At 42.1% G+C, this 21,899-nt stretch overlaps 1 protein-coding gene across 1 annotated transcript in view; it reads right to left on the bottom strand.

Moving 5' to 3' along the window:
- Positions 1 to 21,899, bottom strand: part of OIT3 (oncoprotein induced transcript 3) — a 63,367-nt gene that overhangs the window by 6,111 nt on the left and 35,357 nt on the right. Inside the window, exons 5-8 of the mRNA XM_063433980.1 lie at positions 14,807 to 14,929; positions 13,708 to 13,868; positions 9,223 to 9,638; positions 2,210 to 2,309 (exon numbers count right to left, since the gene is read on the bottom strand). Coding sequence (XP_063290050.1) covers positions 2,210 to 2,309; positions 9,223 to 9,638; positions 13,708 to 13,868; positions 14,807 to 14,929 — 800 coding nt within the window. The remainder of the gene's footprint in view (positions 1 to 2,209; positions 2,310 to 9,222; positions 9,639 to 13,707; positions 13,869 to 14,806; positions 14,930 to 21,899) is intronic.

Here is a 21,899-nt window from a genome sequence, read left to right as displayed (position 1 = left end):
CTTGAAGCTTTTCACTGAAGGTGTTTTCTAACCTCTGGAACATGTCCGCCAGGTCTTTTTTCGATGGGAGTTGCGTTATCAGTGTTCTCAGGTCCGATTCCTCGATCGAGCCCTCTGATGCTGACGGGCTGAGAGGTTGGCTGCCTCGTGCGTTGGTCGCGGGCGCCATTTTGTTCCGCTGAGGTGCTGCAGTGTTTTTTGGTTGTCATTGTGCGTATTTTTCGGCGTGTTTCGGGCTACTAGTCCCTGTCTCGGACGGAGCTCGGCTCTCAGGCTGCTAGTCTCATCGGTGCCGTGGCCACGCCCCCCCTCTGTTTTCTTTTTGATGAACAAGGACAATTACTCTGTCCATCATCTGGTCAGTGGTAGAATATGTCTGTGGTGGGTGTCATTTGGGTAACAAGAGCCCCAACCATAGATTTTATTAACCCTTTTTCACTCCCTCATTTGTTTTCATTCCATTTCTAATCTCCATGAAAACCCCTCATCGTTCTTCTGGATGAATAAGGAATTGGCAGTTGGGGACCACTTGGAAGGTGAACCCGCAAGTCCAGTGATAGAATAATATTAATCAAATCTAATCTTAGTTGAGTTTCTTGTAATTTTTGAGGTTCATGTTTGTGAACAGTGATTGCTGTTTGATTAGCCCACACAGTGTCAAACCTGTTTTAGTATACAAAGACACCTCATTATCTGCATATGAGTTATTCAATAAAAATTCAATGTAAATTTGCAAGGTTTAAGAGCATTGGAGAATTATGGGCTCACCATAGGAAATGCATATTCCAGGCCTTTTATCACAATAGAATAATTTACACAGCATTGCCAGGAATATTGTTCTTGCGGTTCACCCACACAACCTATTTTTATTTTGAAATACTGATTACCATACTTCAGATTATCTCAATCTGTGCACGGATAGAAAAATAACCTTTACACCTTGAGAAAACAATTCTTATCTAAGATCCACTGAAGTGCTTTCTACTCCAAAAACAGAATACATAGATGTCTTTCCTTACTGCTCTTGTAGCACAGAATTGGATTGTGCAACTCACATATTAACCATTTGTAGGTAGAATTTCATTAATCCAATTTCCTTGTATAGACTATATATATATTTACAGTGTGCTTCTAACAAATATGACACATACTTGCTGGCTTGTTTAGATTTAAAGTTAGATTTGGAAGTCTAATTTTTTTTTGTAAATCTTTCTTTTATTGAGCCATTAAATTATACGGGTACAGAAAAAAGAAGGGGAGACAATAATGAGTCATACAAGATGGGAAATCATAGTTCACCATACGTCGTCTCCGAATATTGGGAGCCTCTTTTTTTTTTTTTTTAACACAAGGTAAGATGAAGACATAACGATTAAGCTGGCGTATGCTGAATTTAAATTATCACAGGCTAGGCATCTTTGAAATTAAGAAGTTTAGGTAGGCAATCTCAATATCCTGTTGGTTGTCATGTCATTAAAGATAGCACGAAAGAGTAAACTAAAGTAGCTTCGTCTAGTGACAAGTTTGCTAAACAATAGAGAATTAGGTTAACCCTACTAGCCAATATCACTGCTATGACATTCCCCAGGAAGGCTATAAGGTGTCAGACTCTCTGTTAACAGGCTTCGTGTAAGAGATTATTATATAGTGACATGTTAATTAGCATAGATTATACGCAAGTAGTTAACTGAGGAAACACAATTATTAAAACTTTGCTAAGTATTATGCGATGAGGCTAAGGCATGACTTGACATTTGCAAATCTAGCACCAGTTTTGGTAAATGTTATAACACTTGCAGTGATTAGCAGGAGTCCAGGGTGATGGGCATTTCAGTTGTCCACTTGGGTAATCAGCCTACACCACCGGGTGGAGTCTAATTTTTTTTGTGTTGTTATTTTTAATACTGTATGTATGCTAAGTATCAACACATGGTAGTTAGTGTGCTAGCAATGACATTATAGGCACGTCTTTAGGAAATATCCCTAAAAAGGGGAACAGTATAGTATTAGTAGGAGGGAATCGTTTGGTCTGTTAAAGTTTCTATTTCTGTTTTTTAAGGTTTTAAAATCTATGCTGACTTGATGGATACTAGTAGATATAATCACATTTTAACTTTTTTTTAAAGAAAATTCTAAAATAATTCCTACCAGGTGCACGTGTACCACTGTTTAAATTGTTCTTGATCTCTTTAGGCATAATTTGATTTACCTTGTTATCTTTCCCCACAAACTTGAACACAGGGACTTGAAAGTGCTTGGCAAGATGGTCCTTTGATGTGTATTGTTTCACAGTTTCATCTGAGACACATCTAGATACAAAACCACAATGTTAGAAATAAATGAATAAAATACCCTCAATCTAAGTAATGATTAACTCATTAATGGGCATAATTTTCTAACTTACTATTATCGTTTACAATAATTTTGCAGATTGTATGAATTTGATTAGCGTTATCTTTTTGGCTTTCTAAATATCATCACAAAGCAATTATTTTAGATGTTAGATAGATAAATGTTTAGATGTTAGATATGCTCCTAATTATGTTTAGATTCCCCTTTGTTTAAAAACAAAATGCCCTTGGTGAGATTATGAGTCATGATATCCAAAGCAATGTACTTCATAAAGAAACTAGAGAAAACATGGCGCAGCAGCAACAATCACTGTGCTCTACTGCGTGTCTATTAGATGGATTGAATCTGACGCTTCTCTGGGAGAAGCATTGAACAAGTTGCCATTTTTATGCATGGTATAATAGCCCAAATGTGAAGATCTTGGAAAATTGAAGGTCTTAAGAAGGAAGCCGCTCTAGTGGTAGCCTGTCTGACAACCACTAGAGTTGTATTTCCTGAGAAAGATTTACACTAGTGAAAGAGACCTGCTCCTGACACGCCAAAACGCGCGTCGAGCTTTTACTTTTTATCCACTACACTTGGTAGCACTTTTTATTTTTTTTTGGGTAGTTTTATTATTTCTTTTTGACTAGGTTACGGAGAGTGGTTCAGGTAAGCACTAGTGGCTTGTCCATGGTGCTGAGGTACCTTACGGCGAGAATTATTGAGGCATTTATAGATCTGGGTATTCGTTCATAGGACCTCCTTTCCTCATCTCTCCCTTTCTCCAGTTTATTCACTGCCTTTTCAGCTCTACTGATCAATACTCTAGGGCTATCTCTGTACCCTCTTACATTTTTTTCTATCTTATTAGAGAGTATATACCCTTCAGCACTGTTTAGACAATGCTCCCCATTTTCTTCTAGGTTGTGCACTTTTCTTTACTTTACTCTACTCCTTTTGAAGCAATAATGGTAGAGCCCCTTCCCTATGAGAATTTGGTCGCCCCCCTGTCTAGGACACCTATTTCCTTAAGGGTCCTTCTTTAATTATTAGTGTGTTCTTGGTGCTTAGACTATCCAGCAATGTTGATAATATTCTGTATGCTTCAGAGAGCAGAAAAAAACATAACATTTATTGTGAGGTTTACTTTTTAAAAGCGACAAAAGCAGGTTCTCTCCCAAAAGCTTTGTTTAAATTAGCAATAATTTGCTAAAGAAAACCACAGAAATTTGGACAGGAAATTAGATGAGACAATGTGTTAATCAGCACATACCCCAAACAGCTCTGTTTAGTATGTTGGTTCTAAAAAATATATATAAAATTACGTGTTATGGAATGTAATGCTACTGGCAAATACAGTTTACTACGCACCAGCGATGGCCTGATTCTACACCAATTAAAAACTATAATTCAAAACAAAAACACCCATTCAATGCGCTAGTCTGGTCCAAGAGCATACTAAAACCTACTTAAAAGATCTACTTCCTCTCAGTCTTTACTAAACCTGCTCTACAATTCCAAACAGTATTAAACCAAAACTGACTAAACCTAAAGCCTAAATCAAGTTACAGGAGTTGTATGCCAAACAAAACTTTTGAGTCATGCCAAGTCATTTAACGTATTACTTTGTAGAGAATACAATTTCTATAAACTCGAGCAGCCTATTTGCTAGGACAAAATGAATGCTATTCTGCTAAATCTCTTTATGATCTCCTTAGTCTTTACCACTATAGCATTGGTAAATATGAGGTCCATATGAGGCACAATTTGCAGCTGAACTCCAGGGACATTTGCTGCTGCTGGATGCTGCTCCTGAAATTTAGGAATGCAATCTGTGACCTCCTGCTCCATTCAACGCACCATTCGTCTTTCTGGTGATAATAATGTCACCGGACACTGCTACACCATGCCTATTTATTCAGAGCAAAATGTATGTTATATTACAGGACAGATTCACAAGCCCAATTCCTGCAACAACGCACTTTATGTTCTGGGCTAGCAAGAATGACGCAAATCAATGTGCAGACAGACCTATGTATATGAACACGCAAACCATGTACCTACAGAATGCATTTTACCTTCTACCATTTTTAGAAAGTGACATTCTTAAAAATTCCATGAAGTTTTTTACAAATATGCATGAGCAGGACATGACCATTTCTTAGTACTCGTTTATGTCACATCTACTATACGTGACAAAAAAAAAGTTGTCTCCTTGTATTTTAAATATTACAAGTTACAAGGTAAGGGTAACAGTATAGCCACTAAAACAAGCATGTCAAACTCAAATGCTAGCACGGGCCACATAAACAAGGTTTAAGTTTATGTGGGCTACAAAAAAAGGCGAAACCTTAAATTTTCATAGAAATTTAGGTTTGTTTTGAAAAGTACAGTATAAAAAAACAAAACAACAGCCCCCCCCTGTACTAAATCCCAGAACCCCCCTCTGTACTAAATCCCAGCACCCCCCTCTGTACTAAATCCCAACAACCCCCTCTATACTAAATCCAAGCAACCCCCTCTATACTAAATCCAAGCAACCCTCTCTACTAAACCCCAGCCCTTGTTTAAAAAACAAACAAACAATAATAGCCAACAAGCAGACTCCACGTTGCCGCTTCCAGTATGCGACTCCAGAGTCCAGCCTCTGGTATACCCCCAATGGCGCTGTCCGCTTCCTGTACCAAACGGATCCTCCTGCTACTTCTTGAAACCCTGTGAAGGTGGAGCACGTTGACGTCACGCCAGAATGTGACGTGGTGTTGCGTGCCTCTGTGCACCTCCAGGTCCTCCACTGTCCAGCCGTGGCCATCGCAACACTGAACAACACACACTGACACACACACACTCACTGACAGACACACACTGACAGACACTCACATCATTTTATTTATTGCTCCCTACCTTTGGGAGCTGGTGTGAGGCCTCTCCCTGATCTTATCTCGGGAGCTCAGTCTTACTGCTCCCTCAGACACGCAGTTTAGTAATGCCAGGTGCTGGAATTATGTCATATTCCAGCACCCAGCATCACTATAGAGGGCACACACAAAGGAGCAGTGAGGAGCAGGAAGACTAAGCTCCCTCGCAGCCGTCAGTGATCTCTCCTCCCCCGGCTGGGTAAATTTGGCAGAGTAGGCACCTGCAATATGGGGCGAGCAGGTGCCTACTCTGCCTTAGTAAGCATGGCAAACTCGTGGCTCACCGAAATATTAATTGGTCGCCACGAGTTTGACATGCTTGCTCTAAAATGTATCCCCAAACATTGCTGTAAATTATGTACGAATAACTGGAAAAGAAGAGTTGGGTAAATTTACATATATTTTTACTTTTTATGTATCTTTATGTAAAAAAATATCTATACACAAAACTGCTGTTTTTTTCCTATACAGTATTTATAAGTGAGCTATGCATCATATATTTCAAATAAAAGTTATATAAATATGTTTAATACACAAAATATTGGGTAGTTGTTTCTAAGTCATGGCAATACATTTGCTAGTTATTACCTACAAACAGCCAATCACATTTCCTCATGACATTTATGCTACTTGGTTCTGTTAGTTTTATAAAAGAAAAAGGGGTGTAGGTTAGCGCTAGTAATATATTGGACAGGCAGCGACCTTATAGAGGGTAACCCTCTAACCCTCTATACAAGGAATACAAGGTAGAAAACAGAGAAAGGTTGCGCCAAAGTTAAAAAAAATAATCAGTAAAAACTATACAACAGTAAAAATAATAATAAAAAAATAATGAAAATAATAATAATAATAGTAAATAAGTTCCAATGTGTGTCAGAAGGTCAAATGGTTCAAGTCTCTAATTCCGCTGTGGGGGTGACTTCTCTTGTTGTAATGGTTCACACCGTCTCGTGATATGGAAGACACAAGAAGAGAGGACCAATCGTGCGGAGTGTATTACAGTAAACGTAGTAGTATTAAATAATATGTATTTCACTCACATTTAGATGAGCTATAGCCAGCTCTGGGTTTGTAGGCATATAGCGGAATAATCCCCGCTTACAGGATGTGTTGGTGCTTGTCCTCCAGGGGTTTGGTCCAACTTTCAGAAGAAGAAGATAAAAACAGCAGATAGTGCTCTCTGATGGTATTTTTGGAGTGATGAATAAAATAAGATAAAATATACTCACAAAAGAAGTGCAGGTCTCACTGCACTTTTAGGTAGCGTTAGTGGTATAATCCCCACTTCAGGATATATAGTATAAAAATGCCAGGAAAGATAATTAAAATAATAAAATTTATAGTTGTGTATAAAAAATGATAATGGTGCATATATCTAACCAAAAAATCATTTATTATTTTAAAACACAATATGGTTATTTTATATTGTGTTTTAAAATAATAAATGATTTTTTGGTTAGATATATGCACCATTATCATTTTTTATACACAACTATAATTTTTATTATTTTACCGTATATACTCGAGTATAAGACGAGTTTTTCAGCACATTTTTTGTGCTGAAAAACACTCACTCGTCTTATACTCGAGTCAGTTGTCTGTATTATGGCAATTTTCATTGCCATAATACAGACAAGGACCGGGGGCTGTCAGGAAGCTGTAACTTACCTTCACCGCAGCTCCTGTCAGCTCCCTTCTCTCTCCTCCGTCCGTGCAGCTCCCAGGTCAGCTTCCTCTGCAACTCTCGCGAGAGCCGCGGGGTCAGAGCGTTGCCACGGGTTACCGTGGCAACGCTCCGCGCGGCCGCGAGAGTTGCAGAGGAAGCTGACCTGGGAGCTGCAAGGACGGAGGAGAGAGAAGGGAGCTGACAGGAGCTGCGGTGAAGGTAAGTTACAGCTTCCTGACAGCCCCCCTCCTACAGCCCATCCACTGGACCACCAGGGAGTGAGAGCCCCCCTCCCTGGCCAGCTAACAAGCAGGGAGGGGGGACGAAAAAATAAATAAATAAATAAAAAAAAAATAATAATAATAAAACAAATAATAACAACATTACAAAAATATATATATTACAATAATAATTAAATAATAATAATTAATAAAATGCCCACCCCACCAATGCTCTGCACTCACACACACTGCATTCATACACACACTCATACACACTGCACTGCATTCATTATATACACACTGCATTCATATACACACTGCATACACACTGCATTCATACATACACACACTGCACTCATACACACTGCACTGCATTCATTATATACACACACTGCATACATACATACACACATACACACACTGCATTCACACTGCACTCATTATATACACACTGCACTCATATACACACACTGCACTCCATTCATTATATACACACTGCACTCATACATACACACTGCATTCATTATATACACACTGCATTCATTATATACACACTGCACTCACACACTGCACTCATATACACACACTGCACTGCATTCATTATATACACACTGCATACACACTGCACTGCATTCATTATACACACACTGCACTCATATACACACACAACACTCATATACACGCACTGCACTCCATTCATTATATACACACTGCATACACACACAGCATTCATATACACACTGCATTCATACACACACACACACTGCATTCATTATATACACACACTGTAAATAAATATTAAATTAATATAATTTTTTTAGGATCTAATTTTATTTAGAAATTTACCAGTAGCTGCTGCATTTTCCACCCTAGTCTTATACTCGAGTCAATAAGTTTTCCCTGTTTTTTGGGGTAAAATTAGGGGCCTCGGCTTATATTCGGGTCGGCTTATACTCGAGTATATACGGTAATTATCTTTCCTGGCATTTTTATACTATATATCCTGAAGTGGGGATTATACCACTAACGCTACCTAAAAGTGCAGTGAGACCTGCACTTCTTTTGTGAGTATATTTTATCTTATTTTATTCATCACTCCAAAAATACCATCAGAGAGCACTATCTGCTGTTTTTATCTTCTTCTTCTGAAAGTTGGACCAAACCCCTGGAGGACAAGCACCAACACATCCTGTAAGCGGGGATTATTCCGCTATATGCCTACAAACCCAGAGCTGGCTATAGCTCATCTAAATGTGAGTGAAATACATATTATTTAATACTACTACGTTTACTGTAATACACTCCGCACGATTGGTCCTCTCTTCTTGTGTCTTCCATATCACGAGACGGTGTGAACCATTACAACAAGAGAAGTCACCCCCACAGCGGAATTAGAGACTTGAACCATTTGACCTTCTGACACACATTGGAACTTATTTACTATTATTATTATTATTTTCATTATTTTTTTATTATTATTTTTACTGTTGTATAGTTTTTACTGATTATTTTTTTTAACTTTGGCGCAACCTTTCTCTGTTAGTTTTATACCTAGTGATTCTCAAAATATCCTAAACTCAATCTCAAATTCAAGTAACAGTTGTACACTGCTTCTCCAGACTCTTCAATAAAGCAAATAGTCTGGGCACACAGCTTTCTTCACAATGCAGACTTTAATGTAAATCAGCACATTATAACAATATTTTTGCTAGTCAGAACGGTCTTTTTCAAGTCTTTGAAAACTTGAAAAATGCCATTTTGACTTATCATGACGTGCTGGTTCCCATTAGTCTGTATTGCGACAAAATCTGGACTCTTTTTGCTTTATTTAATTATTTTGGATCAGTATCAAAAACAGGGATGTATGACAGAAGGACATTGATGGTCCTGGGCATTTTTTCCCCATCTATATTCCAATGTAACTATTTAATCTCACACCCACCAAAATGATCTTAAAATGTATATCACTAATGATTTGGTTAAATTCTTATAATTAAACTATATATGCAATCTCAATTTTTTCCAAAAAAAACATTACAAATCAACCCGTTCAACTAGAGATATAAAACTATGAAGCACATACCCATCCTGGATTAAATAGTATTTCAGGATCTCATCATTTTTAGATGTTGGGGTGGCAAAACAGTTCTCCACAAGGGTCTCCAGCCCATTCACACGCATAATGGGTTCAATTCCAAAGTAAAGCGAGTCTCTGAGTTTGAGCACTGGGAGGTTCTCTTTGTAAGGCTCATCAAAATCCTTATCTTTGAATATCTCCAGTGTGAAAGGGAAGGTACCTCTGTTACGGCCCATGATTTCCAGTGGTGAGTTCTTGAGGTTGGGTACATAACCTTCTGAGATTGTATATAGTCTGGGAAACTCACAAGTTATTGGGATTAGCAGTTTGCTGGTACGAATGATGATGTCCCCATTACTGCCAGGAGTTTGCTTTGGCATTCCCGTAATTAGGTTTGTGGCAATGATCTTATCAGTTATCACCTGCAAATAATAATGATATTTAATTAATTAACCATGAACCACTTTGCTTTCAAGTACTCTGAAATCTTCTCCCTCTGTCAATTGTTACATTGGCTTCCTGTGCCCTATAACTATATACTCCTCTACATTTCTTTAACAATTCATAGATACACCCCTTTTCGGCCACTCCATTTATGTAAATAATACCTATCGGAATGATATTAGGTTTATCTTTATGAACTCAAATAAAATTGCCAGGATTCTTGAGATGTTGATGCTGGAGCACTAACAACTGAGCTATTTCACAAACTATGAAATAATTGCAGTAATACTATTAGTTACTAGAGTTGGGCATTTGTTTTTAGATGGATCACAATTCTGATGTAAATTGACTCATTTGTTCATCAGTCTGAATAATGAATATCCAAATGCTACAACAGGAGAATGAAGAAACGCTCCCTTATTTGGTATCCTTAAATATGGGAATTCCACATAAGTATACCAAATTAGTGAGCAATATACTAATTAGCTGCCTAATTTGGTATATTACCAATGTACCAAATTAGAGAATAATGCCAGTTACCTTGGGAGTCCATAGCCTATTTTGAAGAGGTGAACTTTTAAAACCTCTTAACTTGCGAGAAGTCCTGTAAGAGTGAGATAGCGGTATGGGTACGAGATGCGGATAGCAGAAGGTCATCGGCAGAGTGGAGTGGCTGAAAAGGGGTGTATCTATGAATTGGTAAAGAAATGTAGAGAAGTATAGAGTTGTTGAAAGATTTGTAGGTAAAAGTAAAAATTTTGAATTGAATCCTATAGGGCACAGGAAGCCAATGTAACAATTGACAGAAGGATACAATTTCAGAGGAGTGATGGGAGAGAAAAATAAGTTTATACAGTGTACACTGATTGGCAACAACAATAAAACTGACAGATGAAGAGAATTACATTAAATATATTGTGGCAATGGCCAGTGACATCGCTGCCTCCACTCCAGCCCATAATGGACAGAGGTAAGTGTGTGTGTGTGTGAGTGTGACTGTGTCTGCCTCTATGTGTGTGCCTGTAACTGTGTGTGTTTGACTGCCTGCCTGTGTGTGTGTGTGTGTGACTGTCTGCCTCTGTGTGTGTGGCTTTGTGGCTGTGTGTGACTGTAACTGTCTGCGTTTGACTGTCTGCCTGTGTGTGTGTTTGTGTGTGAGACGGTCTTTCTCTGCATGTGTGTTTGTCTGTCTGCCTGTATATGACTGCAACTGTGTGTGTATGTGTGACTGTCTGCCTCTGTGTGTGTGCAACTGTAAATGTGTGTGTGTGTGACTGTCTGCCTCTGTGTGTGTGTGTGTCTCGCTGTGTGCCTATCTGTGACTGTAACTGTGTGTGTCTGTAAATATGTGTGTGACTGTCTGCCTCTGTGTGTGTGTGGCTGTGCCTATGGTGTGCCTCTGTGTGACTGTAACTGTGTGTGACTGTATTTATGTGTGTGCCTCTGTGTCACTATAACTGTGTGTACATCACACTCTGCCTGTGTGTGACTGTAAGCCTGTGTGTGTGATTTTTCGCACAGGGCACCTAAGGGCCAAGGCCCGACCTGGCTCTATCTATCCCAAAGTGCCCACATGGATGACCCCAGTGCTTCCTCCTGTTTTGGAGGAAGCAGTTTATGGACCCCCCAGGCGGGCGTCTGTAAGCACGTCAGAAGCAGCGAGGGAGCTGTAATCCTCCTGCTCTGCTCCCTAGCGAGCCATCTACTGATGACAGGAGCCAGAATATGACGTCATTGTAGCGGACTCCGGGTAACTCGACTGGTTACCTCTGCTATGGCCTTCATTCCGCCACTCTGGAACCCCTTAGAATGCAAGGAGACCCATTTCTCCCCCAGTAACTGGACAAGACCTAGTTATGGAGGTACAACACAATTTTATTGTGCCACACTCGGCTTTTATGCATAACCCCATGCAAGGGATTTCCGACACACACACAGGGTCACATCCCAGGATCCTCCTCCTCCCTGCGTTTCCGGCGTGCGAAAGAGACTTCGTTCTCTCTGTCCCCAAAGCCCGCCACCCAAACACATGTTTTCCTACACCAGACGACAGGGGGGGGGGCTTCTTTCCAGGAGCCTCTGTGCCTGACAGCCAAAAAGCGGGAAAAGGGATCGTCCCTTTGTCTCCTAGGCACAGAAAAGCCCACTAAACTAGCCAGTGCCCACACCAACTTCAGGAACCCTCACAACGGTCCCTGTCGTGAACCATCTCCGTTTGCGGGATCCCTGTGCTGAAACCAGGCAAGTGAAGTGTCTCCTTTTGGGATACGAATGCTCCACCAGGGTGCCGTTTGTCTATACAAAAGTGCGGCCACCCAGGGCAGCACTCTTTAATTACTTCCCTTGCAGTTTCACACTTATGAACGTTCCCGAATGGGGAGCAGGGTACAATAGGCTAAATACAGGGAGGACACACATATTACAAGCGGCAAATACACAGACAGTAGGTCTGACGAGGGAGCAGAGCAGGAGGATTACAGTTCCCTCACCGCCTCTGATGTGCTCACAGCCACCCCACTGCACTCCAGGTACAGATCCACTACAGCTCTCCCAAAGGTAGGGAAGCTGGGTGGACAAATTAAAATAATAATATTAGTAATTTGTGAGTGTGTGTGAGAGAATGTGTGTGTCTCCGCCAGTGAATGTGTGTGTTTATGTCTGTCAGTGAATGTGTGTGTGTCTGTCAGTGAATTTGTATGTGTCTGTCTGTGAGTGTGTCAAATCAGAGAGTCTGTGTCTGTCAGTGACGTCTGTGTGTTTGTCATTGAATCTGTGTGTTACTGTCAGTGTGTATCTGCCATTTGTGTGTATGTTAGTGAGTGTGTTAGTGAATGTATGTGTGTATGTCTGTTAGTGAGTGTATGTCAGTGAGTGCATGTGTCTCTGAGAGTGTGTTCATGTCAGTGTGGGTCTGTTAGTGAACATGTGTGTCAGACAATGACTGTCAGTAAATGTGTATTAGTGAGGGCATGTTTTCTGTTAGTCTGCCTATCCATACTGTCACCTTCCTACACCCTGCCCCCCACACGGTCACCTTCCAATACACTCCCCCCCCCCACACTGTCACCTTCCTACACCCTGCCCCCCACACTGTCACCTTCCAATACACTTCCCCCCACACTGTCACCTTCCTACACACTGCACCACATAATGTCACCTTCCTACACACTGCCCTGCTATACTGTCACCTTTCTATACACTGACCCCCTATACTGTCACCTTCCTACATACTGCCCTGCTATACTGTCACCTTCCTACACACTGCCCTCCTATACTGACACTGTCCCTCCCCTTCCAGCCCACAGGTAAGAGGCAGGGAGGGGGGTTAGGCCCCCAGCACTTATCAAACACTACGTGCACTACACAGACACTACTACATGCACGTACACTACACTGGATGGATCACACTCAGATAGTGCGCCTATAAATGTTCATATAAACACCCTTGCCCCCCTTCATTTCTTGTAACTTTTTCTTTATTCCTTTCTCTTTGTTCTACTCCTACTCCTCTGGAATGACCATTGGCACAGGTGTCGTGAGTAGAGACCCCCTTTGTGGGCTAAAATGAATGTCTTATGATGAGTCGAACACTAATCCCAGCACCGGTGTTGTGACATCTTAGGAGGAGAGTTTCTCTATGACTGTTTATTTTGTTATATATGTTTCAAAATATTGGTTAAGAACTGTATTCAGAAAACTATGCAATGTATGCATATTACGATAGGAAATATTGATGAGTACCTGTTTATGAAAAACCCTTTGTCAAAACATTTTAACAGACACAGTAGATAATCTGTATTTTGTTTTTTTATCTACAAACATTTTCATAGACTTTACTGGTAACTTCTTTAGATAAACCATTTGAAAAAAAATTCTAACAGATTTTGATTATTTCTGAAGCTGGTTCCATCAAATAAAAACAAGGCCCATGTTGGTGCATATTTTTATACAATAGTTAAAATGTGCATGGCATCCAGAGTATGACTCCTTATTTGACTATTTGCATGTCACTAGCTAACATTTTAGAACATGTTTGTGTTTACTCACATTTATGGTGGTTCCACAAGTCTTCAGGTTAAAGTTAATGTTGACATGGGTCCCATTAGACAATCCCTTACATGACGAATTAGACAGAGAAAGTTCCAGACCTCCGACTAATTCCTTGGGAACAGACACTTCTATAGAGCTGGGCTTACAAAGTACAGGAACTGGAAAAAGTAAAGATTATGAAGAACATATCACTAATGCACGCACTGTATTTTATATTTTTGAATATTTCAAAGAACACTGCAGACAACATAGCTACTATAGTGTTTATAGTGTCATGAGTGCACTGGTGACCCAATTGTAAGTAGTCAAACGATTTTAGAATGGTTTTATTTCTTAAGTAGTGTCCCCAATGCCCTCCTACCTACCTCCACAACTTCTGACAGAGAGTTGAACGCTTCGGCTTAGGAGATTCTGTTAGCTCACCTGAGCTAAGCCCTTTGGAGCAGGGCTAGCTCATTGGCTGAGTGAATCAGCTGCTTGCTGGTGTTGGTGTGTGGAGGTATGTGGCAGGGTGTGTCGCTAGAGGTGAATGTGATTGGGTGATGGTATGTAACAGGTTGGAAATTTGTGAGTGTGTTACAGAATGCACGATAGGTGAATGTTAACTATTTGGGGTTTGGTGGTTTGATAGGTAGTGTGGGTTCATGTTGTTAACAGCCACACATGCTGTTAACATGCTAGGTGGGTGGTTTTCAGTGAGAGTAAATGCTCCTCCAAAGGTGAGGCTAATGGGTACACTGCAACAAGTGCACCCCCTTTAATTCTCATGCATTACCCTCCTTTTAATTCTCATGTATTTTTCCATGAGTCGCATATCCACTTACCTAACTACCTGTCATGTCCAAGCAGCATTTGCAAATTAATTACACAGCACTGAAACGGTTGGTTTTACAAAACAACAGTAATGCAATGCCACTTCCACTATCCTCAGTTTAGAAAAAAGTGTCTCATTCAATTATTAAATAAATATATGTATATCCATTCATGTTAAGGTCCTGTGGAATTCAGTGTGGATATTTTTTCCCCCAAAGTATAAATGTTTCAATGAATCAGGTAAAAAATATGGAAATGTATTAAGTGAAATGATATCTCATACCTTGGCAGGTGTGATTATCCTCAGATAATATCAGCCCACGGGGGCACTGGCACACATATGAGTCATCAACAGGTACACAAGAATGACTGCAGCCTCCATTGTTGTTATGACAACTTTCAATATCTAATTGAGAAGAACAACTGAATGAATTACTCAATGCATGTATTCTGTGTTTTGACATTTTTGGATGAAACATAATGTTACAAATCGAATGAGACATGGAAACCCCTTATAAACTCTGCATTTTGAATTACAGTATATTTATATTAAGGGTCACTTCTTTTAAAACTACTCTGAATTACCAGTCTTTGTTTTGCTGATGTTGATCTCAATGTTTACATCTAAAAAGATAGAATTGTTCACGCAACGGAATAGACATCAAACGAAGGTAATTACGAGTACAAGCAGGAATTTCGGAGGGCATAATCACTTATTACTAAAGGATAATAACAATTTAACCGATTAAACAGATGTGTCATATGCAGTTATTGAGAGAACTCCTAAATCAAAAAAGTTGCATACAGTACGGAAACCCTTCTATATTGTCCAACCAAATCTGTCCAACCTTGGATGGCAATGAACTCTAGAGTTGGGTTTAGTGCAGTACTAACTATTTTGGTACGTGCAACCACAGTTTTCCAATGAATTCATTAGATCCCAGCTAGTTACTTTTATCCTTCCTTGTTCCATGTTTGAATTCCAGGAGTCCATGAGCTTTGATGATTAAGGATAGACTGGATCGAACTACCATTGTCTAATGATGCCAACAATAATACACGTTTTATCAAGATGAACACATTGAGCTTTTTATCATGTCCAAATATTTCTTCGAAGTTATTATCATTCAATTCATTAGTATTCATTTTTCCAAGCTTGGAAATGAGAGAGTGATTTGACACAAAACTACAATCCTGAGATATAAACTGGTCCTACATTTGGCATGGTAAAGCAACTATACCTCTTTGGCTAATAAGAATTTAAAAAACGATGGGGCCAGGAAGTGTAAAATGTTATTGCAAAGTTCATATATAGTTAGATTAAAACTTTTTATTGGACTTTATTTTTATGTACAATCAAACAGGAACAATAAATCTAAGAAGAACTGAACTGTGTTTTTCTTTGTGTACTTCAACAAGTTTTGAGTTGAAGAAAACAAGTTAATTTGCAGGTGAATTGAGGTAAAGGGAAAAACAAAACAGACATTCAGATGGAGTCCATCAAGCAATAGCTTGCAGTAAAAGGAAAAAAAACCCGATAACATTATGATTCTAAAGCAATCCCAAGGATCCCAAAGCAATAAACTTAACTGTCAGATCAGTTATTTCTATCTGAAAAATGTCCAGAAAACTTTTCTTTGTCTAATCTATGGAACTTTTGAACAGGATAGTTGTGAAATAAATAAATAAACAACTTGTCAAGAATAAAATATAATCATAATTAATTATTGACAAGTTATTTTCGCCATTTATAGATAATGGCTATCGCCATTATTTCCTCTGAACAGCTATATATAGTGGCGGTGTGCTGTTAACCCTTTCAAGATCATTGGTCTTGTGAGAATCATAGGGAAAACAGTTCATCATCTCTCAAGTGTGTACAAGATTAGATTAAGTTCAAAAAGTAAGATAAAAAGATAAGCCTACAAAATACCTTCCCCTTAGCTGAGTAATAACTATGGTTTTCTCATATCCCCTTTACCAATTAAACCACTCCCGGCCAGGGCCGGCGCTTCCTATAAGGCGAACTAGGCAGCCGTGCTAGGCCCGAGAAGGCCCCAGCGCCATCTTTGGAACATTCCCAATCTGAGTCAGACTCAAAAATTAGCAACATTGTGGCCTCAGATGGGCCAGAGACCCCGCTAACCAGAAAAGACATGAAGGACTTCCTGGCAGACTTTAGAAAATCAGTCGCTGAGGATCTGGACAAGAGGCTGAGCCCTATTCTAACGGGCCATCTAACCAAGATGGAAGAGGTGGTGGAGACTGTACATGCCCATGACACAGATATCCAAGAACTGAGAGAGCAGATACGCACCCTGGAAGAATCCAACGAAGACCTCAATAACAGGACACACCGGAACAATATCCGGTTAAGGGGATTGCCAGAAACAGTCTCCAATGAGCTGCTCCCAGACTCTCTCACCTCGGTTTTCCCAAACCTCCTGCCCAAGGCCTCTGCAGCGGACCTTCTGATGGACTGCGCTCACTGCGCCTTGAGAGCACCCGGCGCCAACTCTGCAATCCCACGAGATGTTATATCAAGGAGAGACTGATGCAATCTGCCAGAGACAACCCTGTGGAGCTGGACGGCGTGCAAATCCAACTGTACCAGGACTTTGCGCCCAGCACGCTGAAGAGGCGAAAAGACCTACGCCCACTTACACAGCACCTCAGCCACCATGGCCTTAGACACACTTGGGGTCACCCCTTCAAGCTCGTTGTCCACATGGAAAATAAATTCTACACTATCACGCAACCGACGGAGGTAGCCACACTCCTCAGTAGCCTGGACTTACCACAACTCCCACCTCAGGTGCATCACCACACTGTGCCGCAGCACCCACCGACTTCAAGTCAACGAAGGCCTGCAAGAGACATCGACCGTCTTCCATCCCGATTCCCATCGCAACCTTCACACTCCACAGCCTAAACAGCCAGAGAAAACACCGATGCAAGAACTTTCCCTTTCCTGCAAGAACTTTCCCTATCCACATTACATGACCACAACTCACAAACTGCAACTCAAACCAACCCTTACAAACTGCTCCACCAACTGACACCTCCGGACTATATCTCTGATCATTGCCATTGAACGCTAGCCAACCGGCTACAAGGGTAACGCAGGGGCCACCCTGCATCCACACATTTATAATCTGATGGCTGAGGTTGATGTGATGTTATGTCATGATATTTGCATATAGGTAAAGCTGCCCCACTCAGAGCTACCGAACTCACTAAACTGACGAACCACCAGACTCTCCCCCCACTATGGCCAGGTCTCCCTGACACCACACAGACCGCCCTGACAGTCTCAAGGGGCTGCCCGACTCTCGACTCTTGAGAACCTTCCTCTCTCGCTCCGACAGAGATGGTACAGACTCTGGGATTACCCCCAACAGATCCTTTGACAGCCCTGGCCAGGTTGATAATCCCAACCCTAAGCTTACTAGTACATTTCTGGTATGGACCGCCCCGCGCACTGGACCCCCCCCCCCTTGAGTGCCAACACCAACCCTCTTCCCCTCCCAAACCCTCTCCTATTAGATTCCTGGCCTTCTCTCTCTCAACTCCATACCTCTTACCTCTTCACCTACTCTGCCGCTACCCCCTCTCCCGCTCCTCAGGATTTTCTCTTGCCTCCCTGCCCCCCCCTCCCCACTCCGTTTAACCCTACCCTACACGAAATGGCCCATGCTGATGGTAACTGAGAAATGGCACCACCAGCCCTTAAACTTTAGTTTACTTCCATTAACGTGAAAGGCCTCAATACCCCTGGCAAACACCATGGCATTCTACGCTGGGCAAACCGTACAGGAGCAGTGCTCTAAGAAATGCACTCCACTAACCGGAAACACTTCCCCCTCATCAATAGACACTTCAAAATAAGCTACCTGGCTAACTCCACGGAACCCAAGATGAAAGGAGTTGCGATTCTGCTCTGCAACTCATGCCCACTTGAAGACATTCAGGTCATCAAAGATCCAACAGGCAGATTCCCCTTCCTCACTGGACAAGTGGGCACCACAAAGCTGGCCATGTGCTCCCTTTACACCCCGACCATCCCAAACGCTACATTCTGGGAGCTCTTCAGACCCACCTTCTTAGAGTACCAACTAAACACTTGAACATTGGGGGAGACTACAACGCGACCTATACGCCCACCATTGACCGACGCACCCCAACCGGCAGAACGCCAACGACGACCAGGAACGACAAACTCTACGCCAAATTTCTGGCCACATCGTCCTTAATCGACGTCTGGTGACTCCAGCACCCCTCCACTCTAGATTACACCTTTTATTCGCACACACACCACTCATATTCCAGAATAGATGGATTTCTCACATCGCCCGCTATACAACCTTGGACTTTCCAAACGAGCATAGGCACCATAGCCTGATCAGACCACGAGGAGGTCACCATGACAATCAAAATACCCAACCTAGTCCGCCCCTGGATCTGGCGTCTCAACCCCATGATATTCCGGCACAAAGCAACCAACTACACTTTGACGACCAACATTCGAGACTACTTCGCTAAAAACACCATGGACAACGTCTCCCCAGCGATGGTATGGGCTGCTCACAAAGCGATCACAGGCCACTTATTTTTGATGGTTACTGCCCTCAAAAGGCAATGCTTACAAAACCTAGGAGATGCCCTAGCAAACCTCAGGAGGCTTGAAACGATCCACAAACAACCGACCAAACCAATCCTGGACCAACTGAGAGCCACACGAGACAGAATAAAGTCTCTAATGGCAACAAATGTGTCGCGAAACATCATGTGGACCAAACAGAAGTTATATGAAAAGAGTAACAAGGCAGACACCCTCCTAGCACACAAAAAAAGCGGGGAAAGAAGCGAATCTCTAAAATCCACACACAAGAAGGAGAGCTCACGAACCAACCAGAGAACATAGCAAGTACCTTACTACAGTACTACACCAAATTATAAAACCACTCCTCTACGCCATACACCCAAGAACTGAAGCATCTGACAAAAATATCCGCCTTTCTCGCACCCCTTAACCTACCCTCTCTTCCCACCGTTGTTGTATATGTGGGTACCCCAGCACACAGACCGCTACCACCGCCTACTTCTCCTGCAGTGACACATACCCAGGCTCTGTGGGACAAACCTCTCATTATTTCTCGCACCAGTCACAAAAACCCTACCGCAGTAAACTTTTCCCACCGGGAATGACCCCGAAACATTTCATCAACTTCGATCAGAGGGACATCTCCAGACTGCTCCACCTATACCGCTAAGGTGAGATATTTGAATACAACGCCCTTCCCAACCCGGAATCACTTGCACTTCGGATTACTTCCACTACATACAATTAAGAGACCTAGCACAGATGCTCAGGATCAAACAAGCTGGGACAGCACCACGGACGCCATTCGAAAAGCAATGCTTCGACCCCCCCATCCACGTAGGGCAGATATCCGACATCTACAATACTTTAACCACACACACATCCCAAATCAACCTCACCTAGGTCGCAGTGTGGGAAAGAGACATCTGACCACCGGAGGACCGAAGCGACTGGTCGGAGATTTCAGCAGCAATAGGCTCCCTCACAGTGTGCGTCACTCATAAGGAGCAGGCTTATAAAACCTTATACCGTTGGTATATGACACCATATCGACTCCACAAGATGGGCAGACTACCCAATGGTTTATGTTGGAAGCTATGCAGGGAAACAGGCTCCTACCTCCACTGCTGGTGGCAATGCCCCAAACTCAAGCCCCTGTGGATAGAGGTACACCTACTCATAGAAAGAGTTATCGCTAAGACCATCCCTGTGGACACCTAGACAATGCTGCTAACCAAACCTACAGACTCCCTCACCAGGAGCGAAAAGAAATTAGCTGCCAGAATAACCTTAGCAGCCAGACAGGCAATCTCAGAACTATGGGCAGACCAATGTATCCCACCAAGGCCAAGGCCAAGGACCACCTCGCCTCCACCATGGAAGCAGAAGAGATCGCACTGGTATTTAAAACACTGAAACCCATAAAAAAAACCTAACCTGGACGGCTTCACAGTCCTATACTATAAAACCTCCCAAGACCCTATATAAGGTCTTTAACGCACTCCTACAAGGACACCCCCGCCACGCTAGATGCCCACAGCTGACATCTGCCTTTTCCCAAAACCAGACAAAAGAATGCTTGGATCCAGGCCACTATAGGCCAATTTCCCTCCTCAACATTGACCTAAATATAATCGCCAAGGCACTTGCCAACCGCATCAACCCAAATTAATCCACCCGGACCAGGTCGGCTTCATCCCTCGAAGACAAGCAGCGGACAACACAAGAAGCCTTGGACACGATATGGCATGCTCACCACCGACAAATTCTATCAGTGGCACTATCGTTGGACATCGAAAAGGTGTCGACCGCCTGCTCTGGCCCTACTTATTCACAGTACTCTGACAAATCGAATCTTCGGATAAGTTTTTGAACATCCTTGCCTCGCTATACGACCTTCCCAAGGGCCGACTCCTGCTACCCAACATAGAAGCCCAGGCATTTACGATCTCCAACAGCACCAGACAAGGCTGCCCTCTATCTCCCTTATTATTTGCAATCTCTTTGGAACCCCTCATGCAGGCCATACACAACCATCCAGACATACAAGGTATCAGGATCGGGCAAGACACATACAAAGTGGCAGCGTATGCAGGTAACGTCCTCCTGACACTAGCAGACCCCATACAACCACTACACGCAACACTAGCACTAATTGTGAAATACGCGGCCCTGTCTGGTTACAAAATCAATCTGACAAGATCCACACTTATGCCGCTGGCGATGGAGACACACCAGTTCCACACTCTTCGCACCCTATCTCCCTTCAAAAGAACATCAACCTCCCTCAAGTATCTCTCACCAAACCTTGAAGACATCTACGACCTCAACTACAAACCACTCCTTATGATGCCCCTAACAGATCTGCAAAGATGGGACAAATTGGGAGTCTCATGGCTGGGCCGAGTAGCCACAATAAAGATGAACCTACTCCCCCGATTCCTCTACCTCTTTCAGACCCTGACGATCCCAGTACTGAGAACAGACCTTAAAACCTTACAATCAGCAATAGACAAGTTTATATGGAAATTTAAAAAAACAAGAATTCGTAGAACTACAATGTACGTGCCGAAACCTCAGGGCGTACTCGGGTTGCCCAACTTTCTCCACTACCACCACACAGCACAGCTGGCGCATCTCCAACAATAGCATGCACCACCTGGGACCAAAAGGTGGGTAGACCTGGAGCACAACATTCTAGGCTGGCACCAACCGTTGTCGTATATGTGGGTACCCCCAGCACACAGACCGCTTCTACTGCCTTCTTCTCATG

The sequence above is a fragment of the Pelobates fuscus genome, chromosome 10 (assembly GCF_036172605.1).
Source record: "Pelobates fuscus isolate aPelFus1 chromosome 10, aPelFus1.pri, whole genome shotgun sequence".
Classification (NCBI taxonomy): domain Eukaryota; kingdom Metazoa; phylum Chordata; class Amphibia; order Anura; family Pelobatidae; genus Pelobates; species Pelobates fuscus.
This window is presented reverse-complemented; position numbering and strand designations above follow the sequence as displayed.